Genomic DNA, 20938 nt, shown 5'->3' with positions numbered 1-20938 from the left:
ATCTGTGGAATTCTCTGCCACAGAAGGTAGTTGAGGCCAGTTCATTGGCTATATTTAAGAGGGAGTTAGATGTGGCCCTTGTGGCTAAAGGGATCAGAGGGTATGGAGAGAAGGCAGGTGCAGGTTACTGAGTTGGATGATCAGCCATGATCATATTGAATGGCGGTGCAGGCTCGAAGGGCCGAATGGCCTACTCCTGCACCTATTTTCTATGTTTCTATGTTTCTATGACCTTATAACCCCTGACACCAGTACTAATCCTGTGCAAAATGACGTGATGGGGTTATTGTATTTTGCCATCACACAGTTTGATTTAGTTAATAACATAATTACATTTATGTTTATTCTGCATTTGGAAATCCTGAATTCCGATCTCCAATTGTATCCCCTTCCCAACATTAAGCTCCCAGCACCAACTCATTCTAATTGCCATCTCCTGAAGTCATTCAAAATTACTCTTTCGGAAAGGGAAAATAAACTAGTTCCTATCATTTAAAGATGGGCTGACAAGTTGTACGTGCGATTTATCCTGTGAACTGGTCTCCGATCTGTTGTGCTGCTGTAAGTAAGAACTTCATTGTTCCATAAAACACTTAACGTGCCAACAACAAACAGATTGGTACCTGGTCTTGATCCACATCTGCATCTCCTGTGATGATGATTCTCTTCTCAATCCTGGTTTCAGAGAATCCTCCTTTCACTGACTGAATAAATAATAAAATATTTCAGAAACTGAGTTTGAACAAGAACAAGAACATTAGCCTGACCACGCTGGGACTGTGGGCTTCAGGGGTGGGGGGCAGCTACCACTGGGACTGTGGGCTTCAGGGGTGGGGGGCAGGTACCACTGGGACTGTGGGCTTCAGGGGTGGGGGGCAGGTACCACTGGGACTGTGGGCTTCAGGGGTGGGGGCAGCTATCACTGGGACTGTGGGCTTCAGGGGTGGGGGCAGCTGCCACTGGGACTGTGGGCTTCAGGGGTGGGGGCAAATACCACTGGGAGTGTGGGCTTCAGGGGTGGGGGGCAGCTATCACTGGGACTGTGGGCTTCAGGGGTGGGGGCAGCTATCACTGGGACTGTGGGCTTCAGGGGTGGGGGCAGCTATCACTGGGACTGTGGGCTTCAGGGGTGGGGGCAGCTGCCACTGGGACTGTGGGCTTCAGGGGTGGGGGCAAATACCACTGGGAGTGTGGGCTTCAGGGGTGGGGGGGCAGCTATCACTGGGACTGTGGGCTTCAGGGGTGGGGGCAGCTATCACTGGGACTGTGGGCTTCAGGGGTGGGGGCAGCTATCACTGGGACTGTGGGCTTCAGGGGTGGGGGGCAGTCTCCACTGGGACTGTGGGCTTCAGGGGTGGGGGGCAGCTGCCACTGGGACTGTGGGCTTCAGGGGTGGGGGCAGCTGCCACTGGGACTGTGGGCTTCAGGGGTGGGGGCAGCTATCACTGGGACTGTGGGCTTCAGGGGTGGGGGCAGCTATCACTGGGACTGTGGGCTTCAGGGGTGGGGGGCAGTCTCCACTGGGACTGTGGGCTTCAGGGGTGGGGGGCAGCTGCCACTGGGACTGTGGGCTTCAGTGGTGGGGGCAGCTGCCACTGGGACTGTGGGCTTCAGGGGTGGGGGCAGCTATCACTGGGACTGTGGGCCTCAGGGGTGGGGGGCAGCTGCCATACCCAAAGGGAACTCTTGGCACGGACTGGTGCTTCTCAATGTGACAACTCGTGTCCATGAATGTCACACACCCACCAGATCAGAGCACATATCAAATGGTGCAGGATTCCCAAAAGGTTCATTTGCAAGTTAAGTAAGGAAGGCAAATGCAATATTAGCATTTATTTTGAGAGGATTAAAACATTAGAGTAAGGATGTAATGCTGAGGCTCTATAAGGTGCTGGTCAGGCCGCATTTGGAGTATTGTAAGCAATTGTGGGCCCCGTATCTGAGGAAGGATGTGCTGGCTCTGGAGAGGGTCCAGAGGAGGTTTACAAGAATAACCCCAGGGATGATTTGGTTAACGTATGATGAGCGTTTGACAGCACTGGGCCTGTACTCGCTGGAGTTTAGAAGGATGAGGGGGGACCTCATTGAAACGTACTGAATAATGAAAGACCTGGATAGAGTGCATGTGGGGAGGATGTTTCCACCAGTGGGAGAGTCTAGGTGTTCAGAGGGCACAGCCTCAGAATAAAAGGACGTATCTTTAGAATGGCGATCAGGAGGTGGTTCCTTGGTCACAGGGTGGTGAATCTGTGGAATTCATTGCCACAGACGGCTGTGGAAGCCAAGTCAATGGGTATTTGGAAGGCGGAGATTGACAGGTATTTGATTAGTTATGCCATCGTAGGTTACGGGAAGAAGGCAGGATACCAGCCGTGATCAAATGGCAGAGCAGACCCGATGGGCCAGATTTATGATCTGTGATAAAATCAGAATTCCCAAGTGTTTGGCACTAGAAAGTATCTGAATCAAGAAAAATATGCTCAATCCCAGCACATTCGGCTAACTAGCGTGCCAGATTTTAACTCAGGCTAAAAGTGGAATTGACGTGAAGTTGTGTTTGGACCGACCACTGCTCTGGTGGTCACATCTGCTGGGCTTTAAATAGGTCACCTACAAACTCAGCCACACTGACCACTGGAACACAACTACACGCTGAAACACCAAACACCTCAACACCTTTCATCTAGTTCAATCATTTTTAGTTTAGTTTAGTTTAGAGATACAGTGTGGAAACAGGCCCTTCGGCCCACCGAGTCCAGGCCGACCAGCGATCCCCACACACTAGCACTATCCTACACACACTAGGGTGAGAGTACAAGTACACCAAGCCAATTAATCCCCAAACCTGTTCATATTTGGAGTGTGGGAGGAAAGCGGAGATCCTGGGGAAAACCCACGCAGGTCACGGGGAGAACGTGCAAACTCCGTACAGACAGCACCCGTGGTGTGGGGCAGTGGGTGTACCAGCAGCTCTACCCGCTGCACCACCGCATCACCAGAAAAAGCTCGGGAATGTTAACAACATACAATTGCATTTCTGTAGCCCCTGGGGACAGTCCTGTCCAGGAAGACGGTTACCTTGGTGATATGAGTTGTGGTTGACGTGGATATAGTTTCTGATGTCACTGACTGGGAGGTGTTGACCGCCGCGGCCCCACTGTCCACCTGAAACAACAGCCAAATACACAGCGGTCAGAGCTCAGCTTCACAGCCACTGAAAGGAAACGTCTGGTCAGGCGTGAGATTAACAGCGAGCAACGTACCGCTGGCACAGGTGAAGTTTCCGTCACAACTCTTTCACAGCTTGTTACAACTTCATGTCCCGAATCTGTACTGTTGGTGATCTACACAAAACACAGACACAACTGTCAACAAACAGATTAAACATCACTGTAACATGCTGAATGTTCTACTTCCCCAAACTATAGGATTAATGTTGTGGACACTCGGTGGGTCAGGCAGCACCTGTGGAGGGAGTGGACACTCGGTGGGGCTTGCCCTGTAAGGATTCTGCATGAAAGCTGGCCCTTCAGCCCAACGTATCTGTGCTGACCTACTTTACACAAATCCTACATTAACCCCGTTTTAAAATTCTCCTGTCATCAGTTAACCACCTGTCACACACCCACACAGTAACTAACGTGCAGATATTTGGGGTGTGGGAGGGAATCAGAGCTCTCGCGGGAACCGTCCGTTCACAGGGAGTACGTGCAAGCTCCACACACAGCACCGGAGGACAGAATTGAAGCTGGGTGTCTGGTGCTGAGAATCTGCTGCAACACGGGTGCATTTCCATCGCCCTGTTTATGGCCACTGGTGCATGAATTTACTGAGCTCACCAGACTGATATCACAAGTCACTAAGAACTGGGTGTCAGTATACCAGTGGAAAATATAAACATAATTCCAAGATAAATGCTGTTATCAGGCAACTGAACCATCCTTCCATAACTAGAGAGCAGTCCTGAACTACTATCTACCTCATTGGAGACCCTCGGACTATCCTTGATCAGACTTTGCAGGCTTTACCTTGCACTAAACGTTACTCCTTAATCATGTATCTGCACACTGTGGACGGCTCGATTGTAATCATGTATTGTCTTTCCGCTGACTGGTTAGCACCCAACACAAGCTTCTCACTGTACCTCTGTACACGTGACAATAAACTACACTAGGACCAGAAAAATAATGTGTAAAAGCTCAATCAAAATAATTTAGAAATGTCCAGATCAGAGAAGTTTGTCCTTTGTAAAAATACTATTCTAACCTTTATATAACGGACTACAAACTTAATGGTAGACGCAAGAAACTGCAGATGCTGGAATCTTGAACAAAACACAAAGTGCTGGAGGAACCTAGCGGGTTAGGCAGCATCTGTGGAGGGAGTGGACACTCGGTGGGTCAGGCAGCATCTGTGGAGCGTGTGGACAGACTCGATTGGTCAGGCAGCATCTGTGGAGCGTGTGGACAGACTCAGCGGGTCAGGCAGCATCTGTGGAGCGTGTGGACAGACTCAGCGGGTCAGGCAGCATCTGTGGAGCGTGTGGACAGACAGCGGGTCAGGCAGCATCTGTGGAGCGTGTGGACAGACTCAGCGGGTCAGGCAGCATCTGTGGAGCGTGTGGACAGACAGCGGGTCAGGCAGCACCTGTGGAGGGAGTGGACACTCGGTGGGGCAGGCAGCATCTGTGGAGGGAGTGGACACTCGGTGGGTCAGGCAGCATCTGTGGAGGGAGTGGACACTTGGTGGGTCAGGCAGCATCTGTGGAGGGAGTGGACACTCGGTGGGGCAGGCAGCATCTGTGGAGGGAGTGGACACTCGGTGGGTCAGGCAGCATCTGTGGAGGGAGTGGACACTCGGTGTCTCTACATCTAGCATTCATCTCCATCTTGCACTTCAGGGGTTCCCAGTTTTATTTGAAGGTCTGAGTGTTTCAACGTCAAATATAAAATAAAATAATGATGTGAAGGCCCCACGTCTGGAGCCGTGCAGATAAAATGTAAACAATAGTTTACGTTCCACCCGTGGAAAGGTGGATGCAGCACAACAGAGGTGACAGGCAAAGATTCTTCAGCAAGTCAGTGCTCCTCGACAGTCACTGGATACAGCGGTCAGCCCATGTATAAGGGGTCGGCCAGTTAGGGCTGAGATGAGGAGAAACTTCTTCACCCAGAGTTGTGAATCTGTGGAATTCTCTGCCACAGAAGGCAGTGGAGGCCAATTCACTGGATGCATTCAAGAGAGAGTTAGATTTAGCTCTTAGGGCTAACGTAATCAAGGGATATGGGGAGAAAGCAGGAACGGGGTACTGATTGTGGATGATCAGCCATGATCATATTGAATGGCGATGCTGGCTCGAAGGGCCGAATGGCCTCCTCCTGCACCTATTTTCTATGTTTCTATGTAAATGGCAGTGCGGCACATGGCCTCAATGCGGCCTGCAAATTGTGCGCATGTGGACTTTGTAAGTCATGCCCAGGGGCCAAGGGGCAGTGATCAGATGGTCCAGTGGTCAGATGGTCCAGTGGTCAGATGGTCCAGTGGTCAGATGGTCCAGTGGTCAGATGGTCCAGTGGTCAGATGGTCCAGTGGTCAGATGGTCCAGTGGTCAGATGGTCCAGTGGTCAGATGGTCCAGTGGTCAGATGGTCCAGTGGTCAGATGGTCCAGTGGTCAGATGGTCCAGTGGTCAGATGGTCCAGTGATCGGTCAATGTCCATCCATTGGCCCGGCACCTGTGTGCAGAGGTTGTGTAGGAAAATAACTGCAGATGCTGGTACAAATCGAAGGTATTTATTCACAAAATGCTGGAGAAACTCAGCAGGTCAGGCAGCATCTCAGGAGAGAAGGAATGGGTGACGTTTCAGGTCGAGACCCGACACGTCACCCATTCCTTCTCTCCCAGAGATCCCCCAGGGTGCCCGTGGACAGCGCGTGGTCTCTCTCTAACCCAACCCGGGCAAGGACCAAACCCAGGCTTCTGCCTGGCGCCGCCACTAACGGAACATGGAACAGAATAATTTCACCCACAAACCCACATCTAACCACTGTCCAACTGCAATAAGGGCTGAGTCAGCATCCCCGATACCTGAGTGGTTTTGGAAGGAGTTTTGATGTCCAACGGTAAAGTTGTTTCTTTGGAGGACGTTTCCATTTGTGCAGTAGGTCCCTCACTTGGCAGTCCAGCTTTTACTTTCTGAACATCCTGAAAAATAAAACAACACCCACATTTTTTCATTGCTAATATTTTTGTAGCTTTAATTTACCGAACCTACCAATCAGGTGATGGAAACATAGAAAATAGGTGCAGGAGGAGGCCATTCGGCCCTTCGAGCCAGCACCGCCATTCATTGTGATCATGGCTGATCGTCCCCAATCAATAACCCGTGCCTGCCTTCTCCCCATATCCCTTGATTCCACTAGCCCCTACAGCTCTATCTAACTCTCTCTTAAATCCATCCAGTGATTTGGCTTCAACTGCCCTCTGTGGCAGAGAATACCACAAATTCACAACTCTCTGGGTGAAAACGTATTTTCTCACCTCAGTTTTAAATGGCCTCCCATTTATTCTAAGACTGTGACCCCTGGTTCTGGACTCGCCCAACATTGGGAACATTTTTCCTGCATCTAGCTTGTCCAGTCCTTTTATAATTTTATATGTTTCTATGAGATCCCCTCACATCCTTCTAAACTCCAGTGAATACAAGCCTAGTCTTTTCAATCTTTCCTCATATGTCTGTCCCACCATCCCAGGGATCAATCTTGTGAACCTATGCTGCACTGTCTCAATTACAAGGATGTCCTTCCTCAAATTAGGAGACCAAAACTGTACACAATACTCCAGATGTGGTCTTACCAGGGCCCTATACAACTGCAGAAGAACCTCTTTACTCCTATACTGAAATCCTCTTGTTATGAAGGCCAACATTCCATTAGCTTTCTTCACTGCCTGCTGTACCTGCACGCCAACTTTCAGTGACTGGTGTACAAGGACACCCAGGTCTCGCTGCACCTCCCCCTTACCCAACCTAACTCCATTGAGAACATAATCTGCCTCCTTGTTTTTGTCACCAAAGTGGATAACCTCACATTTATCTATATTATACTGCATCTGCCACGCATCTGCCCACTCACTCAACCTGTCCAGGTCACCCTGCAACCTCCTAACATCCTCTTCGCAGTTCAGACTGCCACCCAGCTTTGTGTCATCCGCAAACTTGCTGGTGTTGCTTCTAATTCTCTCTTCCAAGTCATTAATATATATGGTAAACAGTTGCGGCCCCAACACCGAGCCTTGTGGCACTCCACTCGCCACTGCCTGCCATTCTGAAAAGGACCCGTTTACTCCTACTCTTTGCTTCCTGTCTGCCAACCAATTTTCTATCCATGTCAACACCCTACCCCCAATACCACGTGCTCTAATTTTAGTCACCAATCTCCCGTGCGGGACCTTATCAAAGGCTTTCTGAAAGTCTACACTACATCCACTGGCTCCCCTTCATCCATTTTACTTGTCACGTCCTCAAAAAATTCCAGAAGATTAGTCAAGCATGATTTCCCTTTCATAAATCCATGCTGACTTGGACTTATCCTTTTACTGCTATCCAAATGCACCATTATTACCTCTTTAATAATTGACTCCAGCATCTTCCCCACCACCGAAGTCAGGCTAACTGGTCTGTAATTCCACGTTTTCTCTCTCGCTCCTTTCTTGAAAAGTGGGATAACATTAGCTATCCTCCAATCCACAGGAACTGATCCTGAATCTATTGAACATTGGAAAATGATCACCAATGCGTCCACTATTTCTCGAGCCACCTCCCTGAGGACCCTGGGATGCAGACCATCAGGCCCAGGGGATTTATCATCCTTCAGTCCCATTAGTCTATCCAATACTATTTCTCGCCCAATGAAAATTTCTTTCAGTTCCTCTACCCCCCTAGATCCTCTGTCCTCCAGTACATCTGGGAGATTGTTTGTGTCTTCCTTAGTGAAGACAGATCCGAAGTACCTGTTCAACTCTTCTGCCATTTCCTTGTTACCCATAATAATTTCACCCGTGTCTGCCTTCAAGGGACCCACATTTGACTTTGCTACTCTTTTTCTCTTCACATATCTAAAGAAGCTTTTACTGTCCTTCTTTATATTCTTGGCCAGCTTCCCCTCGTACTTCATCTTTTCAGCCCGTATTGCCCGTTTTGTTACCTTCTGTTGTCCTATGAAAGTTTCCCAATCCTCTGGCTTCCCGCTACTCTTTGCTGTGTTATACATCTTTTCTTTTAATTTTATCCCATCCCTAACTTCCCTTGTCAGCTACGGTCGCCTCCTACTCCCCTTAGAATCTTTCTTCCTTTTTGGAATGAAATGATCCTGCATCTTCCGGATTATGGCCAGAAATTCCTGCCATTGCTGTTCCACCGTCAGTCCTGCTAGGATCCCTTTCCAGTCGACCTTGGCCAGCTCCTCTCTCATGCCTTCATAGTCCCCTTTGTTCAACTGCAACACTGACACTTCCGATTTAACCTTCTCCTTCTCAAATTGCAGTTTAAAACTAATCATATGATGATCACTACTTCCAAGCAGTTCCTTTACCTCCAGTTGGAGACCATGGAGAAACGTTTTGACTTGACTTACTTTGGCCAACTAATAATCCAGACCATTGTGCTTCTACAAATATTGGCCTAATCTCCAGGCAAATACAATCTAACTGCGGATTAAAATGGCCAAATGTGCAATTCCTCTCTTAGCCTTTAATGTTGAACCAGTTGTTATGTTTGTTGATTCCCAAAGGCAGAGGCATGAAGCCAGACAATTATAAGCACTTGTACCCCACGGTATAATTTCACGGTCAAGTCTGTGAAAGACAATGTTTGGACCTATAGAGGACTCAGGGAATAAAAATGAGCAGGTTTAGCTAACAAACACAACGGACATCAGAAATAACTATTCACGCAGAAGAAACACCAAGGAACTCATAACTGCAGCTCAACATGGGGAAATAATGGGTTAAATTCTTTGAACTCTTACTAGATCTTCAAAAAAAAAACACCCATCAGTTGCCCAACGTCCACCTCAAGGTGACAAAGTGGAATTGTACATTGCAGTGCTGGCTACTACTGTTCCCACCCAATGTCTAATTACCCGGACCACGGACACATTTAAAACACAAACGCAAATGGGGCAAAATGAAGCCAAAGTGTGAAGAATGTTAACACTCTTGACCCAAACATTGCCTTTAATGGAGGACTCAGTCACCAGCAAAATGCTGCCCTTGTACAACATTAGTTTAGTTTAGAGATAGTTTCAACATTGCTGGAGATGCAGCAGCTGAAGAATGGGCAAGATCAAATGGTAATTTAGTTCCTTTAATAAACGCAGCACATGGTACAGATTAAATGATGCGAGATTACAATCATTTACTGGAAATAAGCATGTCTCTGCGTTCATGTTGGATTAAAGCACTAATTTAGAGGATTGAAATGGTAAATCAGACGGGAAACAGAAACGGCTCAGAGTGGATGAGATAACGAGAGGGTTACAACATTACTGGGGTGGACTAGTACTCTATGTGCTGGGCTAGTACTCAACGTGTTGGGCTAGTACTCAACGCACTGGGCTAGTACTCAACGCACTGGGCTAGTACTCAACGCACTGGGCTAGTATTCAACGCACTGGGCTAGTACTCAACGCACTGGGCTAGTACTCAACGCACTGGGCTAGTACTCAATGCACTGGGCTAGTACTCAACGCACTGGGCTAGTACTCAACACACTGGGCTAGTACTCAACGTGTTGGGCTAGTACTCAACGCACTGGGCTAGTACTCAACGCACTGGGCTAGTACTCAATTTGTTGGGCTAGTACTCAACGCACTGGGCTAGTACTCAACACACTGGGCTAGTACTCAACGCACTGGGCTAGTATTCAACGTGCTGGGCTAGTACTCATCGCACTGAGCTAGTACTCAATGCACTGGGCTAGTATTCAATGTGCTGGGCTAGTACTCAACATGTTGGGCTAGTACTCAACGTGTTGGGCTTGTACTCAATGTGCTGGGCTAGTACTCTGGGCTAGTACTCAATGTGCTGGGCTAATACTCTGGGCTAGTAAATGTGCTGGGCTAGTACTCAACACGCTGGGCTAGTACTCAACACGCTGGGCTAGTACTCAACGTGCTGGGCTAGTACTCTGCGCTAGTACTCAACGTGCTGGGTTAGTACTCTGCGCTAGTACTCAACATGCTGGGCTAGTACTCTGGGCTAGTACTCAACATGCTGGGCTAGTACTCTGCGCTAGTACTCAATGTGCTGGGCTAGTACTCTGGGCTAGTACATGCCAAGCTGCCCTTTGCATCACAGAGGCTGGCCAACCCGCTCTGCGATTCCAATGGCCTTTAGTAATGTGTGGTTTAACATGGTTTGGTGAATGAATCTCTGGGGGCAAGTGTGGAAGATGTGGGGATGCTGGTACATGGGGATGTGGGCACGTGGGGATGTGGGGATGTGGGACATGGGATGTGGGGACGTGGGGATGTGGGACGTGGGCATGTGGGGATGTGGGCACACGGGCACGCTGGCATGCAGAGTGAGCTGCACACACAGGGACAGTGAGATGCACAAGGTGGGAACATGCATTCTGCTTCCTATAGGGTTACCTCCAGCTGAGGCTTTGCTTGGCTATCTTCAGCCTCTTGGCCATTGTGCTGGTCGCCTCCATCATCAGGAGTGGGCTGCTTGTCAGTACTGTTGGTACTCGGAGTACTGTTGCTACTCGGAGTACTTTTGCTACTTGGAGTACTGGTCTCAGACACAGTACTGTCACTTGCTTCTGGTTTTGTCACCTTAGTTTGGGTTGAGAACTTCCCTTCCAATTCTTCATCAGTCCCTTCAGGTGCTGACACCCCTTTGTGGCCTTGAGCAGGTGGTGAGGAGTTGATACCGTTCCTGGGAAGCCAGTGATCCACCACAACACTCGGGGCCACGAGCTCTTGCATCTGCTCCATCACCTCCTCACATCCCTGTGTGGCCAACACTGAAGTCCTCTGCAGATCCAGCCGTGCCTCTGTGCTCTGAGCAAGAAAGAATGATGCAGATCAAGATAAGAGGATTGGCACATAACCCTGTTTGTAATGGGAATGGAATGAGAGATCCATGCGACCGAGGAGCGGGGGGGAAGAGGAGGAATGAGAGATCCATGCGACCGAGGAGCGGGGGGGAAGAGGAGGAATGAGATCCATGCGACCGAGGAGCGGGGGGGGAAGAGGAGGAATGAGATCCATGCGACCGAGGAGCGGGGGGGGAAGAGGAGGAATCTGGAAAATGGACAAAAATAATCATGGAATCGCAAGACAAAAATAATGGAAATGCAAGTGAAGACAAGTGGTTTAGGTGGTGAATGGGCAACATGGAGACACAAGTAAATCATAGTCTAAAGCTGACGTTAATTAAAATCAGCAACCTTGTATTGGAGAGATTCTTCATTACTTTTTTCATGTGAAGTGAAGAGCTCCTGTAACATTAAAAAGGATGATGATAAAGAAACAGAACACAGGTCTTGCTTGGCAAAACAGAGGAGTCAGAGACTACATCTGATCAGAGCCAGAAACAGTGAATCAATTAACCAGACAACTCTCACAAAACATGCAGAGAACATGCTGTGGACAGTGTGGGCGAGTTGGGCCGAAGGGCCTGTTTCCACACTGTCACTCTGTGACTCTATGTGGACATGCAATCTTGGATCACGTACGAGTATTGTGTTTACTGACAGTCAGTACCTGTGGTGGAGGTACTGCTACAACTGCATCTTCTGACACGTCCACTTTCACTGAGCTCTTCGCTGGAGATCTGGGAGCTTCTCGAGGTGGCTTGGTCTCTTTGTCGTCAGCACTGGTTTCATGAACTCCAGGTTTACTCTAGACAGACAAAAGCATTGGTCAAGGGGCAGGCTGGGGAATTCAGGCAGGTCCTGGTTGCTAAAGGACAGAGCAGCAAAGAGTTTGGGAGCAGGAGTTCAGCCACTAACAATTGTTTGACAGGCATTAGTTTGCTTAAAACGGAAAGAGCAGAACAGTAAAGTGAGAAAATAAACCAAGCAAATGGAGCGACTTGCTTTTCACAGCGCTATCAGAACGCAACTTTCTCACAACACGGAAAAGCATTGACATTTAGTTTGAGGAGACACTTTAGGTTTCGCCTGTTCTCATTCGGCCAAAAGTTGGTCGATGCACATTTGCATTTGCAAAACTCCAAATGGTCTAAATAAAGTGGAATGCAAATTAAGGGACTGAATACATGCGTGTGTAGCCACACGCATGACCAAAACATAAAACAGCCGTTCATAAATAAACTTGTTTCAAGCCATGTCAAGTTGTATGATGCAGTTTGACAAAACATGCTGGAGACAGGTTTCCTGGAGTGATTCAGGTGAACAGTTACCCCAGCTTCTGTCAATTCCACTTCACAGCCCGAGTCTGGTGATCCAATGTCAGAGATCTGGGCAGCGTGTTCCAGCACTTTCACCGGCTTCTTCAAACACACGTTCTCTCCCAATTTCAATTCAAAGTATGAGATTTTATCCTTGAGGGTAGCCAGCCCCATATCGTACACATCTGGGTATTTCTGGCTGAGCCTGGCAGAGGAGTACGTGTCGGTCAGCTGTTGTGGAGGGTTTGCAAACTCTCTGGCACGTTTTATGGGCGAGTTCTCTCTCCCAGCTTTGAAGGATGTCCTGAGCGGGTTGACCTTTGGCAGCTCCGACACCCTTATGTACTGAAGTTCAGTGACTTTAGTAGACCGAGGCTGTTCCTCTCTGGACTTGCATGGAACCAAGGATATTTTTGATGGTTGCAGCCTTTCCACATGAGAATATTCGGCTCGGAGAAATACTTCCTGGTCTGACGATTCCAGATCAGATCCTTTAACCTGGGAGATTTCCTCTTGAGAGTTGGATCTGGGATCTACAAGGTTGCTCACATCCAGTTGGCCTTGGCTTGTACCTGCCCACAGTTCACAGGATGACAACTTGCCTTCCTTGCCCACTGCCTTGGACTTTGTGCAGTCCAAGATTGAAGATCCATCTGCAGAAGCAACTATTTGCAACTCATTCCCCTTTGCCCTTGATGAATGTTCTTTAGATCCATCCCCATGACCTGCCTGAGGTTCAACTGGAACAAAGTCGTCAGCTCCACTCTGAGAACACCACATGGACATTTTATTATCATTAAACTTTTCTCCACCATTTCCCCCTGTGTGTGTCCTTGTGCCATCATCCGTGGGTAAACGAAGGCCTGCCTCTTCTGCTTGATGCTCCACTGTACAAGTCTCTCGCTCCTTGCCTCCATCTCGCACTGTGCGTGACTCTGGGTCTTTTCCACCAATTCCCGCTGCTTCCTTTCCTTCATCCTCCAGGATCCGTGGCTGTGGCACTTCGCCCTTCACTATGTGAATCTCTGTCTCCCTTCCTTCATCGGCCACTTGACTTGTCTCTGCCTCCTCTCCTTCATCCTCCAATGTGCGAGTACCTTTCTCCAGGCCTTTGTCTCCCACTGTGTGTAACTCTGGGTCTCTGCTGTCCTCCTTCACTGGGTGAGTCTCTGTGTCCCTTCCCCCATCACCCACTGGGTGAGTCTCTGTGTCCCTTCCTTCCTCTCCCACTGGGTGAGCCTCTGTGTCCCTTCCTTCCTCTCCCACTGGGTGAGTCTCTGTGTCCCTTCCTTCCTCTCCCACTGGGTGAGTCTCTGTGTCCCTTCCCCCATCACCCACTGGGTGAGCCTCTGTGTCCCTTCCTTCCTCTCCCACTGGGTGAGTCTCTTGTTCCTTGCCTCCATCTCCCACTGTGCGTGACTCTGGGTCTTTGCCCTTCACTGTGTGGGTCTCTGTCTCCCTTCCTTTGCCAGTCCCTTGCTCCTTGCCTTCCTCTCCCACTCTATGAGTCTCTGGGTCTTTTCCACCAATTCCCAATTTCCCTTTGTCTGCCTCTTTTCCTTCATCCTCCTGAATCTGTAGCTCTGGGTCTTTGCCACCGAACGTCAGCATATCTGACTCTCCCTCGTTTCCTTCGCCCCCTAGTGTGCGCGCCATTGCCTCATTGTCAACACCCTGCCCTGCACAAGCCCCATGGTCACTGTCTCCATCTCCCAGAGTGTGGGCCCCACGCTCACTGTCTCCATCTCCCAGAGTGTGGGCCCCATGGTCACTGTCTCCATCTCCCAGAGTGTGGGCCCCTCTCTCTCTGTCTCCATCTCCCAGAGTGTGGGCCCCACGCTCACTGTCTCCATCTCCCAGAGTGTGGGCCCCTCTCTCCCTGTCTCCATCTCCCAGAGTGTGGGCCCCATGGTCCCTGCCTCCATCTCCCAGAGTGTGGGCCCCTCTCTCACTGTCTCCATCTCCCAGAGTGTGGGCCCCATGGTCCCTGTCTCCATCTCCCAGAGTGTGGGCCCCTCTCTCCCTGACTCCATCTCCCAGAGTGCGGGCCCCATGGTCCCTGCCTCCATCTCCCAGAGTGCACGGCACTGTCTCGTTTCCCTCATCTCCACCAGTGCAAGGCTCTATCGTTCCACCGATTCCGAATATGACTGAATGTGTCTCTTTTCCTTCATCCACCAATGGAGCAGATCCTTGGTCCTTGTCTACATCTCCCAGAGTGCATGTCGTTGTCTCCTTACCCTTGTCTCCCACTGTCCCAGTCCCTCGCTCCTTGTCTACATCTCCCACTGGAGGTGTCTCTGGGCCTTTGCCACTGTCTCCCACTGGAGGTGTCTCTGGGTCTTTGCCACTGTCTCCCACTGTACCAGTGTCTGGGTCTTTGCCACTGTCTCCCACTGTACCAGTGTCTGGGTCTTTGCCACTGTCTCCCACTGGAAGTGTCTCTGGGCCTTTGTCACTGTGTCCCACTGTCCCAGTGTCTGGGCCTTGGCCACTGTCTCCCTGTGTTTGTGTCTCTGGGTCTTTGCCACTGTCTCCCACTGTACCAGTGTCTGGGTCTTTGCCACTGTCTCCCACTGTACCAGTGTCTGAGTCTTTGCCACTGTCTCCCACTGTACCAGTGTCTGAGTCTTTGCCACTGTCTCCCACTGTACCAGTGCCTGGGTCTCTGAAACTGTATCCCACTGTAGGTGTCTCTGGGCCTTTGCCACTGTCTCCCACTGTACCAGTGCCTGGGCCTTTACCACTGTCTCCCACTGTAGGTGTCTCTGGGTCTTTGCCACTGTCTCCCTGTGTTTGTGTCTCTGGGCCTTTACCACTGTCTCCCACTGTACCAGTGTCTGAGTCTTTGCCACTGTCACCCACTGTACCAGTGCCTGGGTCTCTGAAACTGTCTCCCACTGTAGGTGTCTCTGGGCCTTTGCCACTGTCTCCCACTGTACCAGTGCCTGGGCCTTTACCACTGTCTCCCACTGTAGGTGTCTCTGGGTCTTTGCCACTGTCTCCCACTGTACCAGTGCCTGGGCCTTTACCACTGTCTCCCACTGTAGGTGTCTCTGGGTCTTTGCCACTGTCTCCCTGTGTTTGTGTCTCTGGGCCTTTACCACTGTCTCCCACTGTACCAGTGTCTGGGCCTTTGCCACTGTCTCCCACTGTACCAGTGCCTGGGCCTTGGCCACTGTCTCCCTCTGTCGGTGTTGTCTTCTCCTCTTCCCTCTTGTATGACTCTGGGACCTTCCTGTCCATTTGTGAGTTTGCTCGGTCTGTCTCCCCTGAGCAATGGGGCTTTAAGTCGCATCTATCCGACTCTCTCTGAGAGAAGGTCCTTGACTCATGGTTATTCCATCGCATTGACTCTTCAGAACCCTCTTTGGCCTGACTGGCTTCAAGGACATCCTTTGGGGAAGCAGCTTTGCTCTCTACTTTATCTGCTGTTTCTGAATCGGTTCCAGCTCCTGGATAAATGAATCTAGAATCCACAGTCTCTTCCCAAATGGACATGGAGAGATCCTGCCCGGCCACCTCTTTCTCTGGTTCCTTCCCTTCATCAGAATGCCCTTCATCTCTGTCCGACACAAGTGATGTCAACTCCAGGACATCCATCTGCTGAGTTGCTTCAATATCTCCCGCTTTCTCCTGGCAAAGGGTTTGTAAATCCACCTTGACTCGTGGTGGACTTTCCACTGGAGAGCTGGGGGCTTTCTGGTCGCCCATTGGAGAACCCGGTTTAGATATTTTGCTGCGATCTTGTGGATAAACATCCTTGGAATCTTTATATTCCACAAACCTTCTTTCATCATTCTCAGGAGATGCAGACTTGGATTCCCCCCTGCCAACATCTTGCAAAGACAATGCTGACTCAGCATCTTCAGCTGGATGGGAATCCAGTCTAACATCATCTTCAGATGTAGAGAGCTTTACCCCAGTCTGCACCGTGACTTGTTCTGCGGATTCACAGCTACACACTGATGCATCATCTGGACATCTGTCTTCAAAAATCAAGTACTCTTCATCTAAAACTTTCTCAGATACACCTTCTTCAGATGTGTGTCTTTCCACTTTGGATGCTTCTTGTCCATCTGACCTCAGTAACTCTGGGCGATACAATGGAGTGGCTACCATCAATGTCTCATCCACTGAAACTGAAGATTCAGCAGAGTCTTCCTCTTGTACAACAGATAGCTCACATATGTCATCACTCACTGGAGACTTCTCTTCACACTCCCCGTGCTTGGGGAATGCTTCGTTCAGAAGCTCCATTTCCGGAGAGGACAGTTCTAAATCAGTGTGCTCTTTGTCACCAACAGGTGATACAGCCTTAACTGTGTCTTCTCCTTGGAATTCATTTCTGTCACTTTTCACTCCAACTACAACTAGTTCTTCTAGCCTAGAAGCTTGTTTCTCTATTATAACCCATTCATCAGAGCCCTACATTTCAAATACAGAAACTTGTCAACATCACAGAACTCCATGAAGGAGAAAATAGTAACAGACATGCAGAAAATTTACTTCACTGTGTTCTAGGCTGAAGGATGAACTGCCGTAATTGGATGAAAAGCTAGACTTTCCCAACATATATTTCAGACTTCATGAAATGTGACTATAAAGCAAGATGATTTAGTGTTTTAGTCCCTCAACAATTAATGATGAACAGATAAACAACAAACTTCATTGGAACAAACATCTCAAAGTTTAACTGTTATGCTTAGCTGTTCCACATTATACAAGTATTAAGCCTTTAAAAAACATTAGCAAACTAGTTAAAATAAATCCCCCAGCTCTGCCATTTAAAAGTAACAATCCTTAAATGAATTTTGATAAAACTATAATGTAGTGTTGTTAAATATAGAACTGAAAAGATCAACCTCAGGGGAAGATGCAAGACTTTTCTTTGCGGAAGCTTCTAGAGACAAGGCAATGGGAGCCACTTGGGAATCAGGATGCTCCTGGACCTCCTCGTCAGCCCTCATAGACTGATAGAAAGTTGAGTTAGCGATGACCACAACACATGGCAAATCACACAGTACATAAGCCGTCCGCCGCCTGATACACACACCTCTTACAGGTGTACACGCATCCCCACTCCGTCAACTATCTCTACCTGCTCACTCACCCACTCACTCACCCACCCACCCACCCACCCACCCACTCACCCACCCACTCACTCACTCACTCACCCATCCACCCACTCACTCACCCACCCACTCACTCACCCACCCACCCACTCACTCACTCACCCATCCACCCACTCACTCACTCACCCACCCACTCACCCACCCACTCACTCACTCACTCACCCATCCACCCACTCACTCACCCACCCACTCACTCACCCACCCATCCACCCACTCACTCACTCACCCACCCACCTACCCACTCACTCACCCACCCACCCACTCACCCACCCACTCACTCACTCACTCACCCATCCACCCACTCACCCACCCACTCACTCACTCACTCACCCATCCACCCACTCACTCACCCACCCACTCACTCACCCACCCATCCACCCACCCATCCACCCACTCACTCACTCACCCACCCACCCACTCACTCACCCACCCACCCACTCACTCACTCACCCACTCACTCACTCACCCACTCACTCACTCACCCACCCACCCACTCACTCACCCACTCACCCACTCACTCACTCACTCATTCACCCACCCACTCACTCACCCACTCACTCACCTACCCACTCACCCACTCACTCACCTACCCACTCACCTACCCACTCACTCACCCACTCACTCACTCACTCACTCACTCACCCACTCACCCACCCACCCACCCACCCACCCACCCACCCACTCACTCACTCACTCACCCACTCACTCACCTACTCACTCACCCACTCACCTACCCACTCACTCACTCACTCACCCACCCACACTCACTCACTCACCTACTCACTCACTCACTCACTCACTCACTCACTCACCCACTCACTCACCTACCCACTCACTCACTCGCTCACCCACCCACACTCACTCACTCACTCACTCACCTACTCACTCACTCACTCACTCACTCACCCACTCACTCACACTCACCTACCCACTCACCCACTCACTCACCTACCCACTCACCCACTCACTCACTCACTCACCCACTCACTCACCTACCCACTCACTCACCTACCCACTCACTCACTCACCCACTCACTCACCCACCTACCCACTCGCTCACTCACTCACTCACCCACCCACACTCACTCACTCACCCACTCACTCACTCACTCACCCACTCACCCCTCACTCACTCACTCACCTACCCACTCACTCACTCACCCACCCACTCACTCACCCACCCACTCACCCACTCACTCACCCACCCACTCACTCACTCACTCACCCACTCACTCACTCACCCACTCACCCCTCACTCACTCACTCACTCACCTACCCACTCACTCACTCACCCACCCACTCACTCACTCACCCACTCACTCACTCACTCGCGTGTAACCACACCCTGCGCTTGGCCCAAAGCCCAATCACCGGGACTTAGTGACATTCACACCACGCACAGATCATCACACCACGCACAGATCATCACACCACGCACAGATCATCAACACCACGCACACATCATCCATTCCACGCACACATCATCCATACCACGCACACATCAACCACACCACGCACAGATCATCAACACCACACACAGATCATCAACACCACACACAGATCATCCACACCACACACAGATCATCCACACCACACACAGATCATCAACAGCACACACAGATCATCAACACCACACACACATCATCACGCCACACACAGATCATCACACCACACACACATCATCACACCACACACACATCATCACACCAAGCACAGATCATCACACCAAGCACAGATCATCACACCACCACACACAGATCATCAACACCACCACACACAGATCATCAACACCACCACACACAGATCATCAACACCACCACACAGATCATCAACACCACCACACACAGATCATCAACACCACACACATCATCACATCACACACAGATCATTAACACCACACACACATCAACACCACACACACATCATCAACACCACGCACAGATCATCACACCACGCACAGATCATCACACCACGCACAGATCATCACACCACGCACAGATCATCACACCACGCACAGATCATCACACCACGCACAGATCATCACACCACACACAGATCATCAACACCACACACACATCATCCATACCACACACACATCATCCACACCACACACACACATCATCCACACCACACAGATCATCACACCACGCACAGATCATCAACACCACGCACAGATCATCACACCACGCACAGATCATCACACCACGCACAGATCATCACACCACGCACAGATCATCACACCACGCACAGATCATCACACCACGCACAGATCATCACACCACACACAGATCATCAACACCACACACACATCATCCATACCACACACACATCATCCATACCACACACACACATCATCCACACCACACAGATCATCACACCACGCACAGATCATCAACACCACACACAGATCATCCACACCACACACAGATCATCCACACCACACACAGATCATCAACAGCACACACAGATCATCAACACCACACACACATCATCACGCCACACACAGATCATCAACACCACACACAGATCATCACACCACACAATCATCACACCAAGCACAGAGCATCACACCAAGCACAGATCATCACACCACCACACACAGATCATCAACACCACCACACACAGATCATCAACACCACCACACAGATCATCAACACCACCACACAGATCATCAACACCACCACACACAGATCATCAACACCACCACACACAGATCATCAACACCACCACACACAGATCATCAACACCACACACACAGATCATCAACACCACCACACACAGATCATCAACACCACACACATCATCACATCACACACAGATCATTAACACCACACACACATCATCAACACCACACACACATCATCAACACCACACACAGATCATCAACACCACACACAGATCATCAACACCACACACAGATCATCGCACCATGCACAGATCATCACACTACGCACAGATCACACCACACACACATCATCACACCACACACACATCATCACACCACACGCACATCATCACACCACGCCCAGATCATCACACCATGAACAGATCATCAACACCACACACAGATCATCACATCATACACATCAACACCACACACAGATCATCACCACCCTTCATTCAACTTGCCCGTTACCTTCAGACATCTAGATTTCGATTAAATTGGTAAACCTCGTTTCAATAAGAAAGCAAGACATCTTGTTAAGTTGTACTGTGTACCTGTCCATTTAAGTCATAGAGTGGTGATTTTGCCCAAACTTTCAATAGTTGGGCAGTGGGAGGGGGAGTCGGGGAGGGAGGGGGGGTTGGTGGGAGAGGGAGGGGGGTGGTGGGGAGAAGGGGAGGCGCTGTGGGAGGGGGCAGTGGGAGGGGTGGGGCAGTGA

The 20938-nt window shown here is 49.9% G+C and overlaps 1 protein-coding gene across 7 annotated transcripts in view; it reads right to left on the bottom strand.

Annotated features, from left to right (window-relative positions):
* Nucleotides 1-20938, bottom strand: part of LOC144604582 (uncharacterized) — a 151425-nt gene that overhangs the window by 5450 nt on the left and 125037 nt on the right. For 5 of the 7 annotated variants that reach the window (XM_078419186.1, XM_078419190.1, XM_078419189.1 and 2 more), the window contains 9 exons: nt 17286-17393; nt 12433-16848; nt 11772-11909; nt 11456-11506; nt 10653-11066; nt 6088-6204; nt 3264-3344; nt 3079-3165; nt 624-704 (listed from right to left, as the gene is read on the bottom strand). In XM_078419186.1, the coding sequence (XP_078275312.1) occupies nt 624-704; nt 3079-3165; nt 3264-3344; nt 6088-6204; nt 10653-11066; nt 11456-11506; nt 11772-11909; nt 12433-16848; nt 17286-17393 (5493 nt within the window). The remainder of the gene's footprint in view (nt 1-623; nt 705-3078; nt 3166-3263; nt 3345-6087; nt 6205-10652; nt 11067-11455; nt 11507-11771; nt 11910-12432; nt 16849-17285; nt 17394-20938) is intronic. The other 2 variants (XM_078419191.1, XM_078419192.1) reach the window with 2 other exon arrangements.

The sequence above is a fragment of the Rhinoraja longicauda genome, chromosome 22 (assembly GCF_053455715.1).
Source record: "Rhinoraja longicauda isolate Sanriku21f chromosome 22, sRhiLon1.1, whole genome shotgun sequence".
Lineage (NCBI taxonomy): Eukaryota > Metazoa > Chordata > Chondrichthyes > Rajiformes > Arhynchobatidae > Rhinoraja > Rhinoraja longicauda.
The sequence above is the reverse complement of the archived record's forward strand: the minus strand, read 5'-3'. Positions and strand labels throughout refer to the sequence as shown.